This window comes from Ranitomeya imitator, chromosome 5, assembly GCF_032444005.1.
Source record: "Ranitomeya imitator isolate aRanImi1 chromosome 5, aRanImi1.pri, whole genome shotgun sequence".
NCBI classification, from domain to species: Eukaryota; Metazoa; Chordata; class Amphibia; order Anura; family Dendrobatidae; genus Ranitomeya; species Ranitomeya imitator.
Window position 1 is genome coordinate 232,597,623 of NC_091286.1, and position 18,273 is coordinate 232,615,895.

Sequence of the window (18,273 nt, forward strand, 5' to 3'; positions counted from 1 at the left end):
TTATTTGGCCAAAACATAGAGCGGTTGACAACTAAAATGGCCGATGAGGGTAAATACTATCTGAAACTTTTTTTTTACTAGTATCAGATCAGTTGGGAACAACTTTACTAAAAGTGTAAAAAATAAAACCTTTAATGAGCCTATTAGTAAGTACTACCATGCTTTCTTCTTAAATTAATAGGGCATAAAGATATATATACAGCAAAAGTGAAATATATTCCATTTAATAATATTACTTTATAAAATATGATCACAGAGTCATGCATAGCAATCCAGAGACATAACATCATGGCATGTTCGGAGATTTTATCACGTAAAGGACACATGAAAGAAAACTAATTGGGGCTCTACCGGATCAGGTTGCTTGTTTTTTTTTAATCTTACATCTTTACTTTTTGATCTGTGTTCAAAGTAAAATTATGCAATTGAAATACGATCAAAACTTTTATCCTCAATACTAAATGAGGAAAGTAATAGAAATGAGAATCCTAAAATATCTGATATATCATCTTGTAGATGAGGCAAAACATAATTGATTACATTTAATTTAGTGACTAGTTCATGGGATACCCCATTGGTCGTGTAACCACAGAAGTGATATAATGAATGTTTCTTATTTGCATGGCATGTACTCTTGAATGTAAATTTGTATCCTCTGGTTAAATTTCCGTTTTCACATATTACTTGGACGATGCATAAACATTATTTCTATTTTTTTTCTTAGTAGGAAGACTGTAATAATGCATACATGATAAATACATGATAAATTTATACGGCTGATAAAATGCAAACGTAACGCTCTCTATTCCAGATGGAAGCGGTCTTAAAAGTGTGCAAATGTATACAAGGGGGATTTAAGCAAGACATATGTTTAGAGCTGAGATTGATCACTGGATGTGAGAAGGGCAGCATATCTTTAAATGTGACATCTGAAAAAAATATTATAGTCCTGAATTTCAGAACAATTCCTACAGCCATATAAATAAATATGTGTGTGCGTGTGTGTGTTTAAGGCCGGGGTCACACTTGCGAGTTCAATACGAGAAACTCGCACGAGTCTCTCGCATCAAGTCCCGGCACTGCTGCAGGCACTAGGGACCAAAGAGTGCGACTGCATGTATTTCTATGCAGCTGAACGCTCTGGTCCTGAGTGCCGGCGGCAGTGTCGGTACTTGATACAAGTTTCTCACATTGAACTCACAAGTGTGACACTGGCCTAATTGAAAGTGTGACAACATTTCTGCAGTATATTTCCCTTTAAATTTAAGTTCCATCATTATCATATTTTATCGAAATATTATAGTTATGGACTAGGAAGTTCCTCGTTTTCTATAAGGTAATCCTTTTTCAAAAATCTCGTACCCCTGACCATCCTCCATACTCCAAGATATGCATCTTTCAACAGATTCCTATTCTCTTCTTCAGAAGTCTTAGTAGGGCCATGTGATTGTAAAACTGCAGCCAACGTGCTTTCTTTCTTTTCTTCAGTAGGATTCTCAGCCTCGACCATTGGCTTTACTGGTTCTTGTCCCTCAGAGCTATTGTCCTGTAAGATTTCCTCCATAACAAAAGGTGGCGGTTGCCCATCTTGAGCCTCCTTTTCATCTTTCATTGCTTCCTTTTCCAAATCTTCATAGTTAATTTGCCTCATGGTCTCAAAATATTTGGCCACACAGTAGATTATGGAACCAAGTGTGTTGACAACTACACCGGCAATGAAAAGTGAAGTAGGTGCCACATCGTTAAAGGCAAGCATGCCTACTGTAATGGTGGCAATGCTCTTCACCACTCCAACAAAACTTGTTGTGACAGCGGAATTTAGATATGTACAGTGTAATGTGGTAAAATTCATGGCACAACCAATCAGGGTACATGCAATGAAAGTGCTAACCATCACTGGGTCTTTCCAACCTGGGAAGGACCAGGCATTGATCATGTCCATACTGGCAAAGGAGCATATTATAAGTACAGGAGTTGCAGTAATGGCAATGATGTACTGTGCGGTTAGAGGCCCGTGGTCATTATCTGTGCTTGTTTTTTGGATAATTACAAGATAGGCGGCATGGACTAATACAGCCAGAACTCCAGTTATGTATCCTATAGGTTCTCCACTCAGGTCACCAGCCCCTGTTTAAAATATAAGATAAAAAAATACAAGAAATTGAACATAAGCATTTAAGAAAAATCTTATTTAACAATTAATGCAATTAACATAATACAGATAGGGATTATATAAGTGAAGGAGAAAGGTTGAACTTAATGGACCTGTATTTTTATCCATTCTATGTAGCTTTATAAGTGTAATAATATATAAAAACAGATATGGAAATGATAAAAATCCAAGTGCTCTCCATTAAAATGTAACTCCAGTCATCAACCTATAGTAAAAAGCTGTAATTTCATTCTCTACAGTACTGTTAAATAGTGTCATTCACTTGGAGGCTGCACACTTCATACATTCATTTCAATATACAGCAAAGAAAGAGACATGAATCACTTATTTTTAGGGGGAGGGAGGGAGATAGATGGCTAGATAAATATAGAATTAGAGATCCAACTTAACTGGTTAATGATCTATCACATTCATTTTCATCATATGTGTTGCATAGACGACATCTGTTTGCTCTGATTGCTGCTGTTTAACCAGTTAAATGCTGCTGTGTGTCTCTGATGGCATCATTTAAATAACGTCATTGATTATGTCTCCCACTGTCTCCATCAGCTACTACTAGCAACCAGATCACTAGGAACTGGTGGGTAACCATGTCACCTGGAGTCTGCGAAAACCCCCATAATGGCCATGTCAGTCCTTCTTTGAAGCACAGAAACAGGCTGGGCTTCAAAGAAGAACTATGATTTTGCTATATACTGCAATGCTATATCCACCTATTGCTATTTTCTCCTTTCAAATTAAAGAAAATAAACAATTAAGAATAGAAATATACACTACCGTTCAAAAGTTTAGGGTCATCCAGACAATTTTGTGTTTTCCATGAAAACTCATACTTTTATTAATCACATGAGTTGCCAAATTAATTGAAAATCTAGTCCAGACATTGACAAGGTTAAAAAATAAAAGATTTTTATTTGAAATAATAATTTTCTCCTTCAAACTTTGCTTTTGTCAAAGAATGCTCCCTTTGCAGCAATTACAGCATTGCAGACCGTTGGCATTCTAGCAGTTAATTTGCTGAGGTAATCTGGAGAAATTTCACCCCATGCTTCCAGCAGCCCCTTCCACAAGTTGGTTTGGCTTGATGAGCACTTTTTGCTTACCATACGGTCAAGCTGCTCCCACAACAGCTCAATGGGGTTGAGATCTGGTGATTGCGCTGGCCACTCCATTACAGATGGAATATCAGCTGCCTGCTTCTTCCCTAAATATCTGTTGCATAATTTGGAGGTGTGCTTTGGGTCATGGTCCTGTTGTAGGATGAAATTGGCTCCAATCAAGCGCTGTCCGCAGGGTATGGCATGGCGTTGCAAAATGAAGTGATAGCCTTCCTTATTCAAAATCCCTTGTACCTTGCTCAAATCTCCCACTTTACCAGCACCAAAGCAACCCCAGACCATCACATTACCTCTACCATGCTTGACAGATGGTGTCAAGCACTTTTCCAGCACCTTTTCAGTTGTTCTGCATCTCACAAATGTTCTTCTGTGTGATCCAAATACTTCAAACTTGGATTCGTCTGTCCATAACATTTTTCTTCCTCTGTCCAATGTCTGTGTTCTTTTGCCCATATTAATATTTTCCTTTTATTAGCCAGTCTCAGATATGGCTTTTTCTTTGCCACTCTGCCCTGAAGGCCAGCATCCCGAAGCCGCCTCTTCACTGCATACGTTGACACTGGCGTTTTGCGTGTACTATTTAGTGAAGCCGCCAGTTGAGGACCTGTGAGGCGTCGATTTCTCAGACTACAGACTCTAATGTACTTGTCTTGTTGCTCAGTTGTGCAGCGGGGCCTCCCACTTCTCTTTCTACTCTGGTTAGAGCCTGTTTGTGCTCTCCTCTGAAGGGAGTAGTACACACCGTTGTAGGAAATCTTCAGTTTCTTGGCAATTTCTCACATGGAATAGCCTTCATTTCTAAGAACAAGAATTGACTGTCGAGTTTCTCATGATAGTTCTTTTTATCTGGCCATTTTGAGAGTTTAATGGAACCAACAAATGTAATGCTCCAGATTCTCAACTAGCTCAAAGGAACGTCAGGTTTATAGGTTCTCTAATCAGCCAAACTGTTTTCAGCTGTGCTAACATACTTGCACAAGGGTTTTCAAGGGTATTTTTGTGTTGCTCGTTCTGCAAATTCAGCGCTCCGATCTGGGTCATCCTTGTTGAAATGCTGCAGCAGCTGGATTTTGTAAGGGTGCCATTTATGAGTAGCTAATATTCGCCTAAGGGATGTTCAACTGGTGACAGATCGGAGCGCTGAATTTGCAGAATGGGCGAAGCAAAAATTGGAACTGGACCCTGAGTTTACACAGAACATTATGTTCAGTGATGAAGCAAACTTTTTTGGGTGAGCCATTTACAGTGGGGCAAAAAAGTATTTAGCCAGTCAGCAATAGTGCAAGTTCCACCACTTAAAAAGATGAAAGGCGTCTGTAATTTACATCATAGGTAGACCTCAACTATGGGAGACAAACTGAGAAAAAAAATCCAGAAAATCACATTGTCTGTTTTTTTAACAATTTATTTGCATATTATGTTGGAAAATAAGTATTTGGTCAGAAATAAACAATCAGGATTTCTGGCTCTCACAGACCTGTAACTTCTTCTTTAAGAGTCTCCTCTTTCCTCCACTCATTACCTGTAGTAATGGCACCTGTTTAAACTTGTTATCAGTATAAAAAGACACCTGTGCACACCCTCAAACAGTCTGACTCCAAACTCCACTATGGTGAAGACCAAAGAGCTGTCAAAGGACACCAGAAACAAAATTGTAGCCCTGCACCAGGCTGGGAAGACTGAATCTGCAATAGCCAACCAGCTTGGAGTGAAGAAATCAACAGTGGGAGCAATAATTAGAAAATGGAAGAGATACAAGACCACTGATAATCTCCCTCGATCTGGGGCTCCACGCAAAATCCCACCCCGTGGGGTCAGAATGATCACAAGAACGGTGAGCAAAAATCCCAGAACCACGCGGAGGGGACCTAGTGAATGAACTGCAGAGAGCTGGGACCAATGTAACAAGGCCTACCATAAGTAACACACTACGCCACCATGGACTCAGATCCTGCAGTGCCAGACGTGTCCCACTGCTTAAGCCAGTACATGTCCAGGCCCGTCTGAAGTTTGCTAGAGAGCATTTGGATGATCCAGAGGAGTTTTGGGAGAATGTCCTATGGTCTGATGAAACCAAACTGGAACTGTTTGGTAGAAACACAACTTGTCATGTTTGGAGGAAAAAGAATACTGAGTTGCATCCATCAAACACCATACCTACTGTAAAGCATGGTGGTGGAAACATCATGCTTTGGGGCTGTTTCTCTGCAAAGGGGCCAGGACGACTGATCTGGGTACATGAAAGAATGAATGGGGCCATGTATCGTGAGATTTTGAGTGCAAACCTCCTTCCATCAGCAAGGGCACTGAAGATGAAACGTGGCTGGGTCTTTCAACATGACAATGATCCAAAGCACACCGCCAGGGCAACGAAGGAGTGGCTTCGTAAGAAGCATTTCAAGGTCCTGGAGTGGCTTAGCCAGTCTCCAGATCTCAACCCTATAGAAAACCTTTGGAGGGAGTTGAAAGTCCGTGTTGCCAAGCGAAAAGCCAAAAACATCACTGCTCTAGAGGAGATCTGCATGGAGGAATGGGCCAACATACCAACAACAGTGTGTGGCAACCTTGTGAAGACTTACAGAAAACGTTTGACCTCTGTCATTGCCAACAAAGGATATATTACAAAGTATTGAGATGAAATTTTGTTTCTGACCAAATACTTATTTTCCACCATAATATGCAAATAAATTGTTAAAAAAACAGACAATGTGATTTTCTGGATTTTTTTTTTCTCAGTTTGTCTCCCATAGTTGAGGTCTACCTATGATGTAAATTACAGACGCCTCTCATCTTTTTAAGTGGTGGAACTTGCACTATTGCTGACTGACTAAATACTTTTTTGCCCCACTGTATATGGATACACCTAAATAACATGGGAATGGTGACCGTTTTCTTGCGTAGGGTATCTTGCATTGAAATCTGCTGCAATGACCCAGGTACTGCATTTACCAGACATCAACACAATTGCTAACCACTCCTCAGGTGTTAACCTCTGCGACATGTCAATGGCTGTAAACAAAGAGAAACTTCTAAATAACTCATGAAAGAATAAAGTTACGTTAAAACCAAGCACACCATTGTTTTTCTTGTGAAATTCTCTATAAGTTTGATGTGTCACATGACCCTCTTCCCATTGGAAAAAATAAAGTTGGATCCAAAATGGCAAACTTCAAAATGGCCGCCATGGTCACCACCCATCTTGAAAAGTTTTCCCCCTTCCATATACTAATGTGCCACAAACAGAAAGTTTCTATCGCCAACCATTCCCATTTTATTTAAGTGTATCCATAAACATGGCCCACCCTGTATAATAGATGAGGTTGAAAGCACTCGCATAAGAAGTGGTAACCAACTGTCCTCTTCATAGACTCAACCGTCAATTTCAGGATGATAACCTGATAAAGGTGGAATTGAATCTATTTGTTTATATCAATTGGAATAGAATTGTGTGTGTGGTTTAGTGCCCTCAAACAGAACATTACCACCTAATATCTCAATCAGGACAGAGTCCAATCATCCCTCTTTCACTTGGTTTGAGGACTGTGAGGACACAACAGTCATGGCTCCTTGCCCAGAGCTCGCATTAACTATACTTTGTAAGTTTCCTATTTTTTGGTTTATTGTTTTTTGAACGTTATAACCAATGATTTTAATGGTCTAATAAAATTCCAGAATTACGTACCCCACAATCTGTAATTTTCCCTTATTCTTTATTTATACCATTTTTCACAACATTAACCTAAAATATCTTGAATACATTTGTCAAAAATGTGATTTAAAACCTGTGTGTGCCTTTGCATAGGAAAAAATTTGTGAGGTGTTTCATTTTTAAATTTATTATCATTCCATGACAGGGTTGCCAACATTATTTTTATTTTTTCTGGCCAGTTTTTATTAAAATTATGGACAGCCAACTTTTTCTATATGGTCAAATTAGATGATCATAATAAATCATTACAATTATAAGTGATACATGTCTACAGACCATAAATCCTGCATGAAGACATTAGCTGCCTTCACTGTGAACTGAAAAATGGTGATAAATACAGTAATAAAAATCGTTACCAGGCTTTCCACCTTCAAAATAATCATGGACACATCAAATTTTTTATGGACAGGGGAAAAAAGTGCCCTATATTTGGCACATTGACAACACTTACAAAGAGATACAGTGACTAGACTTTTAAATAGAGATATAATGACTAGACATTTATAAAGGGGACTCAGTGGCTTCATTCCATATTCAATGGGCTCAGTGGTCCCAACATGAACAGTTTATCTGCAAGGTGAACAGTGGCTTCAGTGACCCCTGTGGTTGTCATTGCCAGATCGCTATGAGCGCCGCCCAGCAGTGGGCGCTCATAACAAGTGAGCATTTCTGCTACAAGGAGCAGGGCTGCAGGCCTGCTCTATGTAGCACAAGTGATCAGAGCTTCCAGTTTTCCAAGGAAGCTATAGAAGTATATGCAGGAAGAGCATAATTAGTGCTGCACATCGGAGGCCGTGTCACATGACCGTGGGTCGCTGATGGGTCGGCATGACAACCTGGGGTCTGCAGGAGACCCCTGTGGTTGTCACTGCCAGATCGCTATGAGCGCTGCCCAGCAGTCGGCGCTCATAGCAAGTGAGCATTTCTACTACACAGAGCAGGGCGGCAGTCCTGCTTTATGTAGGACAAGCGATCGGATGATCGCAGCTTCTAGTCTCCCATGCAGTATTTGTGTTTTCCTTGTTCTTTTGTGCCAAACCCAAAGTATTGCAGACAGGGGAGCAGAGATATACCAGAAATGGAGGTGTTGAGACCGCCTGGGGGTATGAGGTATGAATCCAAATGCACGATTTCACCTTAGCTTCTTCTGGGGGACCTGGCCAAGATAACACCTTTAACATCGTGCTGTGTAGGTGGAGTGACATTAGATTTACCCCCTTTGAAAGTACATATAGCAAGTATCCAAACGTTTATTATTAATTTCAGGAAACTCTGCTACATGCCTTATGAATTCTTTTTTATTTGCTCTACAAATATGTACAGTGCTAAATCTTAGAGGACCCAAAATGGTCAGTATTTTTCTCTGGGCTCCTGTACATTAGAATTACTTTTATTTAATAATTTATGCAGATTAAGTTTACGCATTGCCTTAAAAACTACACTTCACAGGCTACTTGTAATGCTGCCACAGCGCCGTATCGTGCCTCCAATACCAGGGGGTGCTGGAGAGGAAAGATAGGTTGCACACACGGTGTAACACTACAGTGCGGCAGCGCAGGTGCCACTAGGTGGCGAGAGAGTGGTCAAACAAGCCGGGTCAGGAATGGACTGGAGACGCAGTACCAGGGGAAACAGCAATACACGTGGTCAGATACAAGCCAGAGAAGTCGGAGCCAGTCGGGAGCGGAGATGCCAGAGTCGTGAGACAGAAAATAGGTTAGAGGACAAGCGGGGGTCAGATACCAAAGGTCACAGCACGGAGAGCACACAGCAAGACGAGCGGGGAGCAGGAATGGGAAGGCAGGGGAACTGAGTAACCAGGGCAGAGGACAAATCAGGGATTAACGGGTCAGTCGCTCAAGCCGGGGGCAAGAACTATAGCTGATGCTGCCTGCAGGCAGCCGTGGACAGAAATAGCAAAACAGATCCCAAAACGAGGCAAAGAAGGTTAACCCCCACATGACCAGACCAGGGAGAGAAAAGCAAGAAACAAACCCCAGCCTGGATCATGAAACTACTATATCAAATTCTTCTACTACACGACAATTTAATCTTTTTGATAATAAGAAAAGGCATTCCTCATCCACTTTCATTAAATTAACTACTCCCTTTTTTGCTCTGTACCTCCTGCGATTAAAGGGAACCTGTCACCAAGAAAATGCACTCTAATCTGTAGGCATCATGTTATAAAGCAGGGGAAGCTGAGTAGAATATTTAGTTTTGTGAGAAAAGATTTATCATTTAATGTAAATTAATCATTTAAACTTGTGCTCTTTCTGGGACTTTTAGACCAGTGGGAGGTCCTATCAGTGATTGACAGCTTTCTCTGCAAAAGTGTGTACACAGAGATAGCTGTCAGTCACTATTAGGACCACCCACTGGTCTAAAAGTCCCAGAAAGAGCAAATGTGTATATGATAAAAACAGGTTATACTGAATCATTTCTCACAAAACAATATATCAATCTGCTCCGCTCCTCCTGCTCTATAACATGGTGCTTACAGATTGGACTCCATTTTCATGTTCTCAGGTTCCCTTTAACACCATTAGTCCTGTTTCTTCTATGATGTTTTTATCTTTCACCCTCTTCTCACCTTATAGTATTGTTTCTGCAGATTATAGAGCTGTTAATAGATAATCTAAAACACTTGAATGTGAATCAGTAGTCCAATGATCAAGGTTGCAGTATTATTTAGATTTGATCTCTCTGGTTTTCCACTATTTCAACCAAAAATGTGATTTGCATCACAATCATGATCATCCCTTAGTAATTTGTATTTTTTAACTTTCCTTTATCTTTTAATGAGCATCAACTGCTTTTCCAGCTTCTTTGAAAAGTTGTAGAATTGCTGGTCTGTTAATTGTGTTCTCAACTCAGTTTTTGCCTTACAAAGCTACACTTTCACCTTTCCGTATTTACTTTCTTTCCTTTTTTTGTACTAACTGCATAAGATTTAAAGCATGGTCTAGATGTGCTTGTTGCCATTCTTGCAATTTTGTATCTTCTTGATACTGCCACATACCTAAAATGTAGCTAATACATATAATAGTATAAGGAAGTTTTAAATGTGGACAATGTTCATATTGCCAAGATAACTCAAGGGAAAAATATCTTCTCTTAAAGGGAATCTGTCAGCAGATTTCTGCTATTTAATGTGAGAGTAGCAAAATATAGGCCACAAGACCCTGATTCCAGGCATATGTCACTTATTAGGCTGTGTATGGTAGAATCCAGATTGTGAGCCTCAATGGGGACAGTACCAATAATGTCTGTAAAGTACTGTGGAATTAATGGCGCTATATAAGTAAGCATGGGCGGACATACCGCCTGTTCAACCTGTGCAACCGCAAAGGGGCCCAGAGCGGGAGGGGGCCCCCGACGGGCATACAAAGCAATGAATGTGAATGACAGCCAGCGGTAGTATTACTGTTAACAGGAGATGCAGGGGGGCCCGCTCTGCTGCACGCATGTGATATGACAGTTAAACGGGCCCCCCTCCTCACCTGCTAGCATATATTATGCTGCTGTCCAACCGGCTGTCACTGCGGCGGTCTGCGGTGAGGTGACGGGTAGCAGGTGCTGGACCAGGAAGAGAGGAGGGAGGGGGAGGGCCTCTCAGTCACAGTGAGTCACTGAAGCTTGCTCAGGACCTGTGATGAGGTCACAGGAGGGGAGGGGTCATGAGTCACATGATCAGGGGCCTCCGTCTATTGCAGGACTCTGCTGTGCTGTCATGGTGCTAGACAGTAAGCTTATCTGTGGCATCAGGATGTGGATGTAGCAGAGCCGTGTGTGTGTGTGTACGAGGTGTACAGAGCGGAGCCGTGTGTATATGAGGTGTATGGAGCGGAGCCGTGTGTGTATGAGGTGTACGGAGCGGAGCCGTGTGTGTGTATGAGGTGTACGAAGCGGATCCATGTGTGTGTATGAGGTGTACGGAGCTGAGCCATGTGTGTATGAGCTGTACGGAGCAGAGCCGTGTGTGTGTGTATGAGGTGTACAGAGCGGAGCCGTGTGTGTATGAGGTGTACAGAGCGGAGACGTGTGTGTATGAGGTGTACAGAGCGCAGCCGTGTGTGTATGAGGTGTACAGAGCGCAGCCGTGTGTGTATGAGGTGTACAGAGCGGAGCCATATGTGTGTATGAGGTGTACGGAGCGGAGCTGTGTGTATGTATAAGGTGTACGGAGCGGAGCCATGTGTGTGAGGTGTACGGAGTGGAGCCGTGTGTGTGAGGTGTACGGAGCAGAGCCGTGTGTGTGTGTATGAGGTGTACGGAGCGGAGCCGTGTGTGTGTATGAGGTGTACGGAGCAGAGCCGTGTGTGTATGAGGTGTACGGAGCAGAGCCGTGTATGTGTATGCAAGGTGTACGGAGCGGAGCTGTGTGTGGATGAGGTGTATGGAGCGGAGCTGTGTGTGTTTGACGTGTGCGGAGTGGAGCCATGTATGCAAGGTGTATGGAGCGGAGACGCGTGTGTAGGAGTAACTATGTGTGGCCATTATACTGTACGCACTATCATGTGTGGCCATTATACAGTATGTAGTATCATGTGGGGCCATCATGCAGTATGTAGCATCATGTGTGGCCATTCTACAGTATGGAGCACTATGTGGCCATCACACAGTATGTAGCATCATGTGTGGCCATTATACAGTATGTAGCATCATGTGTGGCCATTATACAGTATGGAGCATCATGTGTGGCCATTATACAGTATGGAGCATCATGTGAGTGTGGCCATTATACAGTATGGAGCATCATGTGAGTGTGGCCATGATAAAGTATGGAGCATCATGTGTGGCCATTATACAGTATGGAGGATCATGTGTTGTCATTATACAGTATGGAGCATCATAAGAGTGTGGCCATTATACAGTATGAAGCATCATGTGGGGCTATTATACAGTATGGAGCACTGTGTGGCCATTATACAGTATGGAGCATCATGTGGGGCCATTATACAGTATGAAGCATCATGTGTGGCCATTATACAGTATGGAGCACTATGTGGCCATATTTTTTTGTTTATAATTATTGTTTATGAAACAGTGTGATCAGCAATGCTAAATTGCTGTGGTTAGGATGTGGATATGGGTGTGACTAGTTGTGAAATGGGTGTGGTCAGAGGCGTGGCTGTAAATTTGCCACGGCGCATGCCTCTTTCCCCTCTTCAAAAGTTGGGAGGTATGGTTTAACTGCTCCCCTACTTATATATGTTTGAGGAAAAGGTGTGTGTAAATGGGTGTGGCTTAAAAAATGGGTGTAGATTTCCTACACACAAACACAGAACCTGTTGTTAAAAATGTGAATCCCACCTCTGCCTATATGTTTACACAACTTTGTTGCGCTATGGGCATGAGGGGGGGAGGGCGGGAAGATTTCTTGCACAGGGGCCCTCTGCAGTCTGTGTCCGCCCCTGTAAGTAAGTATAATTGTACTAATAATAGTTTTAATACAATCATTATTTTATCAGCAGGAGATTAACATTGCATGACTACACCTCACTTGGAGAGCAGTCAGGCTGATCTGTTTAACCCCGCCCCCACCACTGATTAGCATCTTTTAGAGAGAGTGCTGCCAATCAGTTATGTGGGCGGGGTTATACACAGAACAGAAGATTTAGATCTGCTACACCTCCATTAGATACACAGATATACAGATCAACCTGTGTTGACAATGTGCCTCTGCATACAGTGTTCCATATTATGTATATTACCATACTATATTAGATGAAGTGACTGCTTAGAATATTATATACAGTGTCCTCATTAAAATATACAGACATATACCTTTGTGTACGAATTGTATTCATTTTGTGGTTTAATGAATTGGGTTATATGTACTATTTATAATAAATTTGTACAGTACATAAATGCGATGCGTAAAGGAAACATTTTGCGCAGTTTGTTATGCACCACTTTTTCTTGCTCTCTTTAGATTTTCAAATGTGCAGATGTGATAATTTTTTTAAGAAGTTCCCTCAATTGTACAGGGTACTAAAAATGTCTTGGCTACAAGAAGAAAGTGACCTGTTGTAAACTGTAGCCATAATCATGGTCACTGTGTAATACCATTTATTCTATAAGGAATAAAACATATTTTACCTAGAGCTTACCAAAAGGATAATGTGAAATGCCAGCCACAAAAACAGTCATTCTTTTTTTTCCACCAATGGCAAAAGCATGACATCCACAATACACCATTCCCTCATTAACAGTAACAAGGTCTCTTCCTGGCAAATGGTGCCACGTTATCAGTTACAGCCTTTACAGCCATGCATTTGTTAGCACATAAGCTACAGATTTGTAGCCCGTGATCAAGTGTATACACTATACTTCAATCATTTCCTATTTTTTTTTCACTTCTGGATAACTATGTGACTCCTAGATGGTAGCCCGATTCTAACGCATCGGGTATTCTAGAATATGTATGTAGTTTATTTATGAAGATTTTAGAATACATTGAATACACAGAATTCGGGACTGCACCGATCACTGATTGTTTGCGGCCAGCCACGTAGTATATAGCACAGCCACGTAGTATATAGCACAGCCACGTAGTATATAACAGCCCACATAGTATATTGCACAGCCACGTAGTATATTGCACAGCCACGTAGTATATAGCACAGCCACGTAGTATATAGCGCAGCCCACGGAGTATATAGCACAGCCCACGGAGTATATAGCACAGCCCACGTAGTATATAGCACAGCCACGTAGTATATAGCACAGCCCACAGAGTGTATAACAGCCCACATAGCATATAACACAGACACGTAGTATATAACAGCCCACACACGCAGTATATAACACAGGCCACATAGTGTATAACACAAGCCACGTAGTGTATAACACAGCCCACGCAGTGTATAACACAGCCCACATAGTCTATAACACAGCCTACATAGTGTATAGCACAGCCACGTAGTATATTGCCCAGCCCACATAGTATATTGCACAGCCCACGTAGTATATTGCACAGCCACGTAGTATATTGAACAGCCCACGTAGTATATTGCCCAGCCCACGTAGTATATTGCACAGCACACGTAGTATATTGCACAGCCCACATAGTATATTGCCCAGCCCACGTAGTATATTGCACAGGCACGTAGTATATTACACAGCCCACGTAGTATATTGCACAGCCACGTAGCATATTGCACAGCCCATGTAGTATATTGCACAGCCCACGTAGTATATAGCAATGTGGGCATCATATCCCTGTTAAAAAAAAAAGAATTAAAATAAAAAATAGCTATATACTCCCCTTCCGTTGGCCCCCGGATCGAAGCGGTTACCGACGCTCCTCGCGCGCTCCGGTCTCGCGAGACCACTACGTCATCATGTCGCGAGATCGCAATGCATGGAGCGGTCACCAGAGAGTCGTGAGGAGCGGGAAAGGCCTGTTCTGGATCCGAGGGGCCAACGGACGGTGAGTATATAACGATTTTTTATTTTTTTATTATTTTTAACATTAGACCTTTTTACTATTGATGCTGAATAGGCAGCATCAATAGTAAAACGTTGGTCACACAGGGTTGATAGCAGCGTTAATGGAGTGCGTTACACTGTGGCATAACGCGGTCCATTAGCACTGCCATTAACCCTGTGTGAGCGCTCACTGGAGGGGAGTACGGAGCGGGCACTGACTGCGGGGAGTAAGGAGCGGCCATTTTGCCGCCGGACTGTGCCCGCCGCTGATTGATCGTGGCTGTTTTGCCACGACCAATCAGCGACTTGGGTTTCCACGACAGACAGAGGCAGCGACCAATGAATATCCGTGACAGACAGACAGAAAGACAGAAAGACGGAAGTGATCCTTAGACAATTATATAGTAGATTCAGCCTCATTCTTTTTTTTGTCTTGGTTTATTCACTATATGAAGTAAAATATTGGTACACTTACACATTACACCTCCCAAAGTTTTTATTACAATCTGTTCTTATTCCTTAGGCATTAAAAAAGAGTTGACCAACCCTTTGAAGATTAAACAGCTTTAATTGTTCTGCTAAGGCTTACTACAAAACTCATATATTGCTCCATACATTATTATTATGGGCACCACATAGTGCTCTATACAGAATAATGAGCCCCGTACATTACACCATACAGTTTTATGGGCACCACATAGTGCTCAATACAGAATAATGAGCTCCATACAGGGCCGGACTGGCCATCGGGCAGTTCTGGCAAATGCCAGAAGGGCCGGTGGCAGTATTGGGCCGCTCGAGTGTGCCGCTGTCGGCACACTCCCCCCGCTGTCGCACACTCCCGGCCCCGCATTCAACTATACCGGCGTCTGCTGTCGCTCTCTCTCCCATCATTCCCTGCTCTGCCTGCCGCTGACACTGCGGGTGCACGATGACGTCATATCATCGCGCACATGCTGTGTGACCGGACGGGCAGAATGCAGCTGCTGAGACCGGAGGCTGGAGCAGCGCGGGGCAAGAGGAAAGGTGAGTAGAGTGTTTTTTTTATTATTATTATATATCAATGAGGATTGTGGGGCAATTGGGGGGCTGCATTACATTCTATGGTGCTGGGCTGCATTATATTGTATGGTGGCTGTGCTGCATTACATCCTATGGGAACTGGCTGCATTACATTCTATGGGGCTGTGCTGTATTACATTCTATGGGGGCTGTGCTGTATTACATTCTATGGGGGCTGTGCTGCATTACATTATATGGGGACTGGCTGCATTATATTGTATGGTGGCTGTGCTGCATTACATCCTATGGGAACTGGCTGCATTACATTCTATGGGGCTGTGCTGTATTACATTCTATGGGGCTGTGCTGTATTACATTCTATGGGGGCTGTGCTGCATTACATTCTATGGGGACTGGCTGCATTATATTGTATGGTGGTTGTGCTGCATTACATCCTATGGGAACTGGCTGCATTACATTCTATGGGGGCTGTGCTGTATTACATTCTATGGGGGCTGTGCTGTATTACATTCTATGGGGCTGTGCTGCATTACATTCTATGGGGGCTGTGCTGCATGACATTCTATGGGGCTGTGCTGTATTACATTCTATGGGGCTGTGCTGTATTACATTCTATGGGGGCTGTGCTGCATTACATTCTATGGGGGCTGTGCTGTATTACATTCTATGGGGGCTGTGCCGCATTACATTCTATGGGGGCTGGCTGCATTACATTCTATGGGAACTGGCTGCATTACATTCTATGGGGACTGAGCTGTAATGCTGGATACAGCTGTAATTATATGTTATATAGTCGTGTTACACTCCCCTCACTTCTTGTAACCTACAAGTGTACAAAGATATTATACAGTCACCTCGTGACAAGTGGGCCTGTGTGACTTCAAATGCCAGGGCTGAATTTTAGTCCCAGTCCGGCCCTGGCTCCATATAATGTTCCATACAGGATTATGGACACCACAAAGTGATCCATACAGAATAATGAGCCCCATATATTGCTCCATACAGTATTATGGGCACCACATATTGCTTCATACAGAATAATGAGCCCCATATAATGCTTCATACATAGTGGGTCCTATATAATGCTCCATATATAATGGGCCCTATAAGATGCTCCATATATAATGGGTGCCAGGCGATGCTCCAGTATATGATGGACCCTATATATGATGCTCCAGTGTATGATGAGACCCATATAATGCTCCATATATAATGGCCCATATAATGCTCCACATATAATAGGTCCCATATATAATGCTCCAGTGTATGATGGGCCCCATATAATGCTCCATATATAATTGGCTCCATGTATGATACTCCAGTATATGATGGGTCCCATATAATGCTCCATATATAATGGGCCACATATAGGATGCTTCAGTGTAATAATAATAATCTTTATTTATATAGCGCCAACATATTCCGCAGCGCTTTACAGATTAACAGCTTCAATCACAACAGTCATATGTAACAATGTTAACAATACAATAATTAAAGCAACACAAGACGACCCTGCTCGTGAGAGCTTACAATCTACAACAGGGGTGTCAAACTGCATTCCTCGAGGGCCACAAACCATGCGGGTTTTCAAGATTTCATTAGCTTTGCACAAGGTGCTGCAATCATTATGTGTGTAGGTGATTAAATTATCACCTGTGCAATACAAGGAAATCCTGAAAACATGACCTGTTTGCAGCCCTCGAGGAATGCAGTTTGACAATCCTGATCTACAATGAGGTGGGGGAGATACTAAGTACAGGTGTGTATTTACAATGATGTATTTACAATGATGGTCCAGTGTATGATGGGCCCCATATAATGTTCCATGCATAATGGGCCCCATATATGATGCTCCAGTGTATGATGGACCCCATATGATGGACCCCATATATTGCTCCAAACATAAAAAATAAAGTGAAATACTCACCTCTCCTCGCTGGCTGCTTCTCTGCTCTGGACTCCTCAGCGTCTGCATCTTACTGCTCTCTGCTCTGTGATTGTTCAGACAGAGGGTGCACACTAGTCACGTCATCACCCCCTCTGACCTGAAAAGTCAGAGTCAGGAGATGCAGAAGTCACTGCAGAGGTGGAACGGGGAGAGGTAAGTATTGCAAGTTACGGGGCCCTGAGCAGGTGGGGGGACCCACTCGCAGGCTCTGGCACAGGCAAAGGGTCCCTATAGCACGGCAGTGTCCCCAACGGTGAGTGGTTCCCCCCCACCTGCTCAGGGCTCCGGCACTTTCCCAGGTGCTGACACCGGACCTGTCAAGCTCACAATCTCTATGCTTTGTGCACTGGGGCACAGTCAAACTGGAACAGAAAATGGCCTTCCCCAAACTGTTTCCACAAAATTCGAAGTATGCAAATATCCAAAATGTCTTGGTATACTGAAGCAGTAGGATCTCCCTTGCACTAAAACATTACTCTTCCACCAAACTTTACAGTTGGCACAATGAAGTCAGGCCAGTAGCTATCTCCTAAATAGGGCAGCACACTGCAGCGCCAAAACATGCAAACTTGAAAACACAAAATTTGAACTGCATTACTGCACTGAAAATATGAAAAATGAGAGCTTTTAGCGCATAAAAATGGCCAATTTTATGTGTACCTCGTAGCCACGATAAGGCATCTCTCTTATACGAGGCCCTACGCTTGACCTACCTCTCTGAGAATAAACGTCTCCATCTGAATGGGTACATGTGAAACCTCTCCTTGGACTCAAATTCTCTCTCACTGTGGAGGGGTATTGGACCTATTATAATTAAAACACCTGAAGCTAGGAGGCGGGGAGTGCACGATCAGAAGGCTAGAGA

The 18,273-nt window shown here is 42.6% G+C and overlaps 1 protein-coding gene across 1 annotated transcript in view; it reads right to left on the reverse strand.

The window, feature by feature from the left end:
• Nucleotides 1–209: 209 nt before the first annotated feature.
• The window catches only part of SLC35D3 (solute carrier family 35 member D3), a 33,535-nt gene continuing 15,471 nt past the window's right edge, over nucleotides 210–18,273 (reverse strand). Inside the window, exon 2 of the mRNA XM_069767958.1 lies at nucleotides 210–2,127. Coding sequence (XP_069624059.1) covers nucleotides 1,304–2,127 — 824 coding nt within the window. The 3' untranslated portion in view covers nucleotides 210–1,303. The remainder of the gene's footprint in view (nucleotides 2,128–18,273) is intronic.